The sequence below is a fragment of the Dromiciops gliroides genome, chromosome 4, assembly GCF_019393635.1.
Source record: "Dromiciops gliroides isolate mDroGli1 chromosome 4, mDroGli1.pri, whole genome shotgun sequence".
Taxonomy (NCBI): Eukaryota; Metazoa; Chordata; class Mammalia; order Microbiotheria; family Microbiotheriidae; genus Dromiciops; species Dromiciops gliroides.
The window spans coordinates 375,454,872-375,467,061 of record NC_057864.1 but is presented as its reverse complement, the minus strand read 5'-3'; the positions used below and the strand labels follow the sequence as shown (position 1 = coordinate 375,467,061).

Below are 12,190 nucleotides of genomic sequence, written 5' to 3'. Positions count from 1 at the left end.
TAGTAAATGGTAGTAGCAGGGATTTGAACCCAGGTTCTTTCATTCTAAATCTATCACATTTTCCACCGTACTTACTCTTGTTTTTTATATATGAAAGTTCAAGTATTGGGGTCTAGCCCCAGGCTGGTCAGTATCTAGTTTGACCCTGCTTTGCTGTGCAAGTTCATGCTCTCCTAGAAGCCCTCCATCCCCAACCTCAGGACAAATTGTAAATCACCTAGGAATTGAAGGTGTTGGGGGACAGGTCAAATTATACATAAAATCCTAAGATTTTGAATTGGAGTGGATCTTAGAGATTAGCTAGTCTAGTTTTCTGATTTTACATATAAATGAGCAAGAACATGAGAGGTTAAGCTATTTGTTCAAGGATTTGTTGCTATTAGGTCACAGACCCAGGATACAATGCTGGGACTCCTGCTTCTAAATATGGTGGCCTTTCTATTATACCAGTTTGTTTCCTGACATTTTGTGGGGGACTCTGAAACTTACTTCTTTTTTTTTTTTATAATAAACATTTTTATTTAAAGTTTTGAGTTCCAAATTCTATCTCTCCCTCCCCTGTCCCCTCCCTGAGGTGGGAAGCAATCAGATATAGGTTATAGATGTGCAATTATGTAAAACATTACCATATTAGTCATTTTGTACAAGAAAGCTAGAACAAAAGAAAAAACTGAAAGTGAAAAATAGCATCAACATCAGTTCTTCCTTTGGAGGTGGATAGTATGCTTCATCATTAGTCCTTTGGGATTGTCTTGGATCATTGTGTTGCTGAGAATAGTTAAGTCATTCACAATTATTCATCAAATAATATTGCTGTCACTGTGTAGAATGTTCTCCTGGTTCTGTTCACTTCACTGTGCATCAGTTCATATAAGTCTTTCGAGGCCTTTCTGAAATTATCCTGCCTGTCACTTCTTATAGCACAATAATATTCCATTATAATCATATACCATAGCTTGTTTAGCCATTTAGTCATTCCCCAAATGATGGGTATCCTTTTGATTTCCAATTCTTAGCCACCACAAAAAGAGCTGCTATAAATATTTTTGTACAAATAGGTATTTTTCTCTTTTTGGGGATGTCTTTGGGGTATAAGCCTAGCAGTGGTATTGCTGGACCAAAGGGTGTGCACAGTTTTATAGCCCTTTGGGCATAGTGAAACTCACTTCTGCAAGGGAAGTGAATCTGAGATATTTTTCCAAGACTTCCCAGATTGTCAATTATATTTAATTCAATTAACTGAAGGCAGGGTCGGTCTTATTTTCAGATTTATTTTCCCAGGATTTAGAATAATGCCTGGTATGTAATAGGTGCTCAATAAAGACTTGCTAAATTGATATGAACTGAATGAGATGCCATTGAATTTTAAATGAGGCAAATGACTTAAAAAAACCCCAAAATACTTTACAGAAATTAGAACCAGGATTAATTTGGTTAACTGAAATGGAAGCTTGAGATAGATGGTTTTAAAATAATACAGTGTTAATACGAATACTTTCTAATGTATGTTAGCAATTCAGTCCAAACAACAGTTAAGTAACTACTACAAGGCCTTGGAGAGATAAAGACTAAAACAAAAAAGTCTCCCCTCAAGGAATTTTCATTCTACTGAGAATATGCTGGTATCATTCTTACCATTATTTAAAATGGCTACCCTTGTACTTACAAAATGCTTGACTATCACCTTCATTAGTTACACCAGTGTAATTAATTTGGTGATAAATACACAGTCTTTCCAGGCAAAGTGAAGCATAGCAATGATGCTAAGTAAAATGAAGGGTTTAAAAAAAGCCTGAATTATAATTTGCATTTCTCAAAACATGCAAAAAAAATTAGTCCCAAAGAAATCCAAATGGTGATTTGAATTGTTTGTGTAAATAAAATTCTGATTTTAGTGTTTAAGCATGCACCTACATGGAGTACTCTGCTCCACCCAAAGTTCCTCCCTTTCCAGTCTTCTGAGAAAGGAAAGAGCATCATGTGGATGCCTTTTGGGGAATTAATTAATGTTGAATTTAGCTTCTTAAGCAAGCTATTACATGTTAGGGAGGGAAATTATGAACATGAGTTTGAACCACTCCCTCTTTGTGGGGAAAGAAAATGGAGAGTCTTTATGGCTCAGTTAAAGAATACTGAATTTGGAATCAAACTCTTGAGACTTAATCTCCCCTTTCATAAAGACATTTTGTATTCTTGGGGAAACTAGAGAATGATAACATGAACTCACATTTACATAGTGTAGTAAGGCTTAGAAAGCATGTTATGCAAAGAAATGTTATGCTTAAGTTAAGTGATGTCTCCATATGATCAGTTCATTTGCTTTTCAGTTATGTCGGACTCTTTGTAACTCCACTTGGGGTTTTCTTGGCAAAGATGTTGGAGTGCTTTGCTATTTCCTTCTCCAGCTCACTTTACGGATGAGGAACTTATGCAGAGTTAAGGGACTTGTCCAGGGTCACACAGCTTGTAAGTGTCTGAGGCCAAATGTGAACTCAGGTCTTACAAGGTTGGTGCTTTATCCACTATACCACCAAGCTGCCCCTCAGTTGTGTGTCTGGTTTTTTTTTTTTAATTGAGTCCCCATATAAAATTTCATACTCTAGAAACGCTTCACATATTATAAGTGTTCATAGGGTAACTAGATGACACAGTGGATAGAGTGCCTAAATGGAAGTCAGGAAGACCCATCTTCCTGAGTTCAAATCTGGTCTTGTATACTTACTAGTTCTGTGACCCTGGGCAAGTCACTTAACCCTTTTTGCCTCAGTTTCTCATCTGTAAAATGAGCTGGAGAAGGAAATGGCAAGTCATTCCAGTATCTCTGCCAAGAAAACCCCAAATGTGGTCATGAATTGTCAAATAAGATTCAACAACCACAACAATAACAACAAAGTGCTCATATAAAATTAAATAGCAACAATGCCAGAAGATGTCATAGTCTTTATTAATATGTATTGAAATGATATTTATACCCATAGTCCCTAGCATGTAGTAGGCTCTTAATAAATGCTTGTTGATTGATTGTTTACTTTAAGGTTTAAGTGTAAAGAGATTGTAACCTATTGAATTTAACAAAATGAATTAAATTTATTCATGGAATCAATGAGAGGCTACATGATAAGTCTACCTTTAGGAAATGAAATCAACCCTTAAACAGGGGTGAGGGTAGGAAAGGATTCATTTTCTTGTTGAACTGCCCCAAAGCTATTTAATTAGCAATAATATTTCAGATTTCAGAATCAGATTCTGCTTGTAGTGAAGTAATTATTTCCATTAAAATGAATGAAATGTTCATTCAAAGACTAATTGCAAAAAACAAAAACTAGAAACAACCCAAATGTTCAACAATAGAAGAATGTGGTTAAATAAATTGCACTTCACTAATATAATGGAATGAGATATGAATTGATCAAGTGGAAAGAATGCTGACCTTGGAGCCAGAACAGCCTAGGTATAATCCCCACCTTTGACAAATTCGAGCTCTGATTCTGGGCAAGTCACTAAATCTTCAGTTTCCTAGGCAACTCTCTTAGCCTATAAATTGTAGAGTTGGTGCTGATATGCTATAGTACTTTTAGGGTTTGAGTTTTGGGTTTTTTTTGCGGGGCAATGAGGGTTAAGTGACTTGCTCGGCGTCACACAGCTAGTAAGTGTCAAGTGTCTGAGGCTGGATTTGAACTCAGGTCCTCCTGAATCCAGGCTCAGTGCTTTATCCACTGTGCCACCTAGCTGCCCCTGATATGCTATAGTAGAGGGATTTTTCTTATTGGGGGTTTCCTATAAAAATGAAATCCCAGGGCAGCTAGGTGGCGCAGTGGATAGAGAACCAGCCCTGGATTCAGGAGGACCTGAGTTCAAATCTGGCCTCAGACACTTAACACTTACTAGCTGTGTGACCCTGGGCAAGTCACTTAACCCCAATTGCCTCATCAGAAAAAAAAAAAAAGAAAAAGAAAAAAAAATGAAATCCCAGATTCATTGCTAATATTATAAAGCAGTTTATATGTTTAGGTATAAAGACTACAAAGAAATCTGGAAATACCTTTATGAAATAATCCAAAGTAAGTTTTTTTCTTTTTAAAAGCAGAAGCTTAGAAATGGAATATATTATGGTAGGAAAATTGAATGAATGGATGGTCAAGGAAAACCGATAGGTACTTTGAGAGGACTGAAAAATGTTATTCGATTTTTATCTATTGAAATTAGGTAATTTAAGTGTAAAAAGTTACTAAGCAGATGTCATTTGCAGTGATTTTTAGAGTTGTTTCTAATAAAAAAATAAATAAAGCAACTCATGAGTAGACATACTTTTAAAAAATTAGTGAGAGTGGTATGTGCATTTATGTGTATATGTTTGTCAAATTAAATGTAGAATTCATGCCTGAGGCTTTAAATAAAACAGTATAGCCCCAGTGGTAGGATTTTAGCCTCACAGTAGAAAAGAAAAAAAATCACCAAATTTATATGGAAATGTTCACGAACTGGATGCTACTTTGCTAATAAATCAATATCATGGATATAAGTAGAAAAGAGAAGATCATTTTAAGGTACAAAGTGGACTTTGCTTCACTTTAGCTATTATGAATGTGAATGTGTTAAACTAGTTTTAAAATCACAAACATTTTAAATGTTATAATAACCAGTTTACTATATTGTTAATTATCTCAATTATATTTAGAATGGTAAGATTTGAATAAATGAAAAATAGATCACATACACACACACAGAGTTCAATAGGGAGAATTCAGCCCATTACATTTGCCGAGAAAACCTCTTGGTTAAATGTTTATAAGAGTGGCAGGCTGTTGTGTGTGGTTTTTTTTCCCTTTACTTTTTTATAGGATATTTAAGAAACCTTTTTATTGATAGCTTTTGTTTTAAGTCACTAATATTTCTATATACATATATCTGGGCTCTTCTCTGCCCATAGAACCATTTGTGATAACAACAGAGGTGATTCAACAAAACTAACCAACCTGTCATTCAAGGTTTATGTGTCCATAGTCCCCCATGTCTGAAAAGAAGGGAGAGAAGTGCATTTTCTCATTTCTTCTTCAAGATTAAGCTTGGTCATTATAATTACATATTAGGGGTTTTGGGTTAGTCCTTCCATTTATATCATCATCACTGCATGTTATGCTTCTCTGGCTCTGCTTACTTCACTTTATAAGAATTTTGATATGTTTTTCTGTGTTTTTCATGCTCATCATTTCTTATGACCTCATAATATTCCATTATCTTCTGGTGCTACAGTTAGTTTAGCTGTTTACCAGTTGATGAACAAGTTCCTTATTTCTAGGTCTTTGCTTAAAAAAAAATTCTGCTATACAAATGTTTTGTGCATGTGGGGTCTTTCTTTTTGTTATCCTCCTTTTGGAGGATAATTCTAAGTTCTTCTTTTCATTGTTTATTGGTAGATTTTTTTTACTGTGAACTACGCTTAGAATGCTATCAATGATTCAATATTATGCCCCTTTGAACCCTAACCCCACACACCCTTTGTCTATGTGTCTGTTTACTCTGTACGAAAACAATTTCCCTGTGCACATGAAGTAATCTCGTTTCTGTACCTTTTTAGTAAAGTTTAAAGTCAAAATGACAGCTCTTGAATAGATCATTTCTCTATTAATATAGCCAAGAAAAGGATTGAACAATCACATATAAAATGTGTAAAAAAATGAATTTTTAGTAGCAGCTATTTTAAATACACTAAAGGAATATGTCATTTGGAAGAAATCCTAGGGTGAGACATTGAAAAAAAGCAAATATCCCCTGATTTGTTTTTAATATTTCAGCATAATGTGGAATATAGTTAATCTAATGAATTAGGTCAGCTAGCTAATTGAGTGGACATTTGGGGTCTAATCATCTTAATTAGCTGCCTCTTCTACCCAGTTCTTCAGCAAATTGCTCTGTTGTTCTTGGATAATAAGTGGATCTGGAGGTCTGAAGTCTGTGGGCTTCAGGAGTGGTTAGCAGAAGGTCTTCTGTGCATCAGCCATCATGATGTCATTTTTCAGATGAATGAGCCCCATTAACTAGGCCTTAAGTTAAGATGTAGGAATTGCATGGGGGTGTGTATATGTAGGTATGCATCTTTTTTATATGTGTATATGTATGTGTATGTGTTTATCTAACAAAGACAGTCTTGTAAGAAAAATAAAACAAAACCTTTATGAAATGATCATACATTGCTCTATTTCAGACAGGCATGTGCATATATAATTTTTCAGAACCACACAGAAAGGATCTAAAGTACCTCAGAACTAGGTCCACCCCTCAGCCATTCAAGTTCGATGGTTGTTAGACCTCTAGAGTAAGACATTTACTATTTCTCTTTGGGAGGCTATGCCAGTGCCTCAGTTACCCTTAGAGTTAAGAAATTTTGTGTTATATTCAACCCAGTCTTTTTGCTATGCCATAAGCCCATTTTGTCTTGTTCTGTGCCTGAGGATCACTATCCTCCCTGTAGAATCCTTTCAGAGGGATGTATCCCTCACTTACCTGAATAGATATATTCCAATAAGATATATTCCAATATTTGGGGCAGTTTTCTTTAATAGAAATGTCTGTAAACTGAATTTCACTGGGGCCAAGCAAAGGAGAAAAAAAAAGTTTTTAATAAAACATTAACAATATTAACATTATGCTCAACATATAAACAGTAATGTTAAATATTAATGGGGCTCAAAAAATCACACATTTAAATATGTGCGTATGTACATGAAACATACAAAGAGTATTAGGAATTGGTGGTGTGATTGTCTCAATTTCTTCCTCCTTGAAAAGGCAACAGTCTCTAAAGCTGTTTCAAGTAGATTGGGTGTTTTCACCAACCTCAAAATGGATGATCACTTCTGATTTTACCTCCAAATTCATTCCTAATTGGTTTAGAGTTTGAGGAGATCACAGAATTTCAGAGTTAGAAGAGCCCTGACAGCAACCTTCTAGTACAACCCAAATATAAAAGGAATCTTCACTATAATATGTCCAGGTACACTTTTATTTAAAGACTTCCAAAGAGAGCCCAGGGCAGCTAAGTGACACAATGACCTGGAGTCAGGAAGACCCGTCTTCCTGAGTTCAAATCTGACCTCAGACACTTACTAACTGTGCCACTCTGGGCAAGTCACTTACTAACCTCTTTGCCTCAGTTCCTCATCTGTAAAAGGGGCTAGAGAAGGAAATGGCAAATCACTCCAGTGTTTTTGCTAAGAAAACCCCCAGTGTAGTTACAGAGTTTTAATCACAACTGAAATGACTTAACAACAAAGGAGAGCAGTCCAATCTAATTTTGGACAGTTCAATTGTTGGGCATTTTTTCCAACATCAAACTTAAATTCTCCTCTTTGAAACTTCTGCCCATTGCTCCTGTTTTGTCCAATAAGCCTAATTCCTCTTCCATATTACAGAGGGATTTCAAAGGTTACTTCCAGAGGTTGCTCCACCTCCCTCATTTTACAGACAAGAAAATTGAAGTCTAGAAAAGTGCAGCAAAACTTGCCTCAGGTCATAAAGGCAAGTAGCAGAGCTAGGATTTGAACCCAGATCCTCTGACTCCAAATGTCTTTCCAATATACCATGATAGCTCTTTGCACTTTTCCATGAATTAATTGTGGCCCAGTGACACCTGTGTAATTCGTTTTGCTTTATAGATCGGTATGTCTGGCTATTGCTCAGCAATGGAAGTCATGTGTGTTGGAATATGTGGTTGTTTGACAGTAGTCTGTCTGACTGGTCAGAAAATTAATAAATTGTGTCTTACGTGACTATTCTATTTTCATCCCCAAAGTCTGATGCTTTCCTTGGAAATATTAGCAAATCAAGATGGGGGGGGGGCACAGCTAGGTGGTGCAGTGGATAAAGCACTGGCCCTGGATTCAGGAAGACCTGAGTTCAAATGCGGCCTCAGACACTTGACACTTACTAGCTGTGTGATCTTGGGCAAGTCACTTGACCCTCATTGCCCTGCCCCCCCCAAAATCAAGTTGGGGGTTTGGGAGCTTCAAAATGTACTCATAATTTTAGGACATTAAACAGTTGATAGAATCTGTGCACAGCATTAGAACTAACAGGAGTGGGTAGGGACAGAATGGGGTTACAGGACTTCCCAGTTGCCTAAACTTAGTGTATTATTCCTTAGAATAAGAATGATGCCTTAGAGTAATAATGTATGAGTTCTTAAGTTTGGAATTCCCTAAATATGTATTCAGGGATTCATAGAAATAGAACAAAATGGATCTTTGGAAGTCATTGAGTCCAACCCCTTAGAGGTGAAATATCCTGTCCAGGGTCACATAGGTAGTAAGTGGCATAGGTAGAGCCTGAACCTAGCTAGACCTTCTAGATTCAAATCCAGCTTGCTTTCTGCTGCATCATGCTGAATGCCCGGCAAGCAAAGTCAATCAATTACCTCTTTGGCTCCTGTACTCCACATTCAACATTGGAAACTCATTGACACTTTATCAAAAAACTTATTAGCTATCACTTTAACAATTTTTGTGATTTTTTTGCTATATCCTCACCATTTTTCTACTTCTCTTTCGATGTAGAGGGCCTGTTGCATATGAAATTTAGAAAAAGGGGTAGTTATTTGGCCTTTTTACACAATGCTCTCTACCTCTTTCCTGTTGGAACAAAAAGAATTTGATAAAGCATGCAAAGTGATTATTAATTTGAAAATGATAATAGTTGTTATATCCATACTTGTAAACTGGTGCCACTTTAAAAGTGAAAATGAGGTCAGTAAGTTTCTATTTATTACAAACCCTAGATTAAGTTGTTCCAAAGAGGTGGGTGTAGTTTGCAACATACATACCATATGAATCCTGACTAAAGGTATACACAACCAGAAACATTATCCAGAACTGGAAGATATCTTAACTTGGAAAACTGAATATTGTTCTGCTTGCTACACCCCCAGAAAGCTATCACAGAGTCTAAAAGGAAGCAGAAAAAGCAGCTCACATGTTGAGGATGCATGGGCTTCCATACATGTGAAGATAAGTTTTTTTCTAATTAGTCCAAAAGATATTCTCTTTTGGATTGCCCAGTAACCCTGCCCACCAAAATGTGGTTTTCATTTTGACTGTTGCAACTTTGTCTCACACACATGGTATTTCGTCTCCTATCTCCATGCTTTAGCACAGATTGTCTCCTCTGTTGGAATGCACTCTATCTTGTCCTCATATACATATAAATGAGTACCTTTATCTATGTACTCCATCTTCACCTCAGATACTTCCCTTCACCTAAAACTCAGTGAAGTGGTGTCTCTTCCATTAGACTTTGCCTGATCTACCAGTTACTAGTGCCGACTCCATCCCAATATCACTGTTCATTTGCTATTTATCTACACGTTGTACACATGTTACCCGCATGTCATGTGTCGTTTCCTTTATAGAGTTTCCTCAAAGCACTTGAGATTATTTCCTTTTTGGCTTTGTAAATCCAGTTTATGAAGCATAGGACCTGTACAGATTAGAAATTTAGTGTTTGTTTGACTTGAACTCAATCTATGGTAGGTTAGGAAATTATTAACAGGGAAAGTTGGTATGAAATTCTCATCTCAGGGAAGCAAACACTTTCCCTTGGAAATATATGGAAATATTGGGTGAGGTGGGTGGAACAAGGAGTTATAGAGAGCAGTAAAAGACTGCATGGAAGACCAAAGAGTTTAGGCTTGGAATTAGGATGACCTGAGGCTGCCAGCAAATCTCTTAACCTATTTGTGCCTCAGGCAACTCCGAAGTCCATATGGACTGAGTCATACACAGGTTAAGGTCTGAACTGGTGAAAGGACTAGGGGATAAAGGAAATTTCAACCCCCTAGTTCCCCACAGGGATGAAATCACTAAGCCTTCACCTATTCAAGTAGGGACAGACGAGGCCACAGGTTGCTCTATCAGACCCTGCCTGCTCAATGAAACAAAGGTTGCAATATTCTCTTTCTTGGCTCTGGATTCCCAGGGGGTGTGGTTATGATCTCTGGCAAAAGAATACAACTCTAACACCTGGGATTGGAAATACAGGAAGTGCCATTTTCCTGAACTGCTTTTCATTGTTGTGTTTACATTTTTAACCGGGATGAACATAATCATATGCTTCTTGAAAGGGGGAGGGGGAGGTGTGGGGATGCCAATGAAGAAATCGAGAAGGAAAATATCTCCTTTACCCTCCAAAAAAATCTGATAGAACAAAGTAGATTACTGCCAGTGTTTCAACAAGTTGTCCTTGATATTTTTGCAACCTTATTGGTCATTAACTATCATCTCTCCCTCTCTCTTTTTTTTTTGGGTAGCCTGGGGAAGAGCAGCGGCTGCCATGCTCATGTGTGGCTGCATCCTCCTGGTGATTTGTTTCATCCTCTCCTTTTTTGCTCTCTGTGGACCGCAAATGCTTGTTTTCCTGCGAGTGATTGGAGGCCTCCTGGCCCTTGCTGGTAAGATTGTATTTGAAAAAGTAATTTTCTTCTCTAATCTCTGTGAACATCAATAACATAATATATCTTCTCAGAGACTGTATCCTACTATGGTGTAGTGGAAAGAGTTCTGGCTGTGGAGTTAGAGATCCTTGGTTCAAATCACATTTTTGCCAGTTGCTACCTGTGTTACCTTGAGCATCTTTTTTAACCCCTTGGGCCCTCAGTTTCTTTCTTTCATTCATTCTTTTTTTTTTTTGTGGGGCAATGAGGGTTTAGTGACTCGCTCAGGGTCACACAGCTAGTGTGGTCAGATTTGAACTCAGGTCCTCCTGAATCCAGGGCTGGTGCTTTATCCACTGCGCCACCTGGCTGCCCCAACATGCAGTCATTCTTGATCCTCCATCTCAAAGTTCCTTCCCTCCCCAAGTTCCTTTTTTATTTTTTTTATGTGTATTTTAAACATATTTATGTACATGTTGTCTCCTCTTTGAGGACAGGGACTATGTAATTTTGTCTTTGTATCTCCAGTACTTAGAATACTTGTCACATATTTGGCATTTGATACTGCTTATAAAGTTATCATGGAGGGCACTTTTCTCAAATATGAAAATATATCTATGATCTCTCTAGATAACAGATACATTTTAATATTTGAGAAAAGTTCTCAAGATCACAGATATATTTCAGTATTTGAGAGATTTGCCTACTTAATTTCATCATCTAAAAACTTAGCTGAATACCCAAATTTGTGAAATAAGACAAAGAAATAAGAAAAAATATATAGATATAGACAACTATGTTCTCTCTCTCTCTCTCCATATATAGATATCTGTACATATGGGGAGATATCTAATAAACCATAAAAATATTTGCATAGTTCTAGTCTCAGGTATTCGAAAAATACAAGTATATCTTCAGGAAGCATTTATTTGGCAAGAGTTTCCAAAACAAACAAAGTCTCCAAAAAAACTTTGTCCCAAAAGGATTGCATTTGCCAAAAGCTGGCACTCTGCTGACAAAGTACTTAGAGGAATTATCAAACAAAGATCTTATCCCTTTTTCTTTTATAAGTGCCAAGCTATTCTGTGGCAAGTAGCAATATGCTACCTAGCAGATATTTTAAAACATACACACACACACACACACACACACACACACACACACACACAACCTGTCCCTTTGAGGTAAAGATCATATTTTTATTGATATTATATTGTTGTTTTTTTAAATCACCTTGATGTTTTACTATATTCCTCTCCTCTCCCTTATCCAGAGAGCCATTCCGTGTGACAAAGAATAAAAAAGAAAGAACTTTGGCTTAGCAAAACTAAGTAACATATCCAAAAACTGACATTATATGCAGTTATCCATGCCTTGAGTCAACAAAGAAGGAAGGGAGATACATTCTCATATCTGTCTTTGGGGCCAGACTTGGTCATTATAATTATACAGTATTTAATTTCTTGTTATTCTTTTCATTTACACTGTTTTAGATATTGTATGTATTGTTTTACTGGTTCTATCTACTTCATTTTGCATCCATTCATAAAAGTCTTCTCATGTTTCTGTGTTTTCTATGTATTCATCCAAAATTAATTGGTTGATGAGACTGGAAAATGAGTATTGTGATTTGATAAGTGAAGCCAATGATAGGCTTTCATATTTAATTCTACATTATTTTGTAGCTATGATAGACATTAAAACTAAACTTAGATTTATGTACAGGTATATAATTTACATTTGATTCTATGTATATTGTAGATATAT

At 36.5% G+C, this 12,190-nt stretch overlaps 1 protein-coding gene across 2 annotated transcripts in view; it reads left to right on the top strand.

Moving 5' to 3' along the window:
- LOC122726819 (p53 apoptosis effector related to PMP22) overlaps nucleotides 1-12,190 on the top strand; it is a 32,946-nt gene that overhangs the window by 18,860 nt on the left and 1,896 nt on the right. For both annotated transcript variants that reach the window (XM_043964809.1, XM_043964808.1), the window contains exon 2: nucleotides 10,301-10,441. In XM_043964809.1, the coding sequence (XP_043820744.1) occupies nucleotides 10,301-10,441 (141 nt within the window). The remainder of the gene's footprint in view (nucleotides 1-10,300; nucleotides 10,442-12,190) is intronic.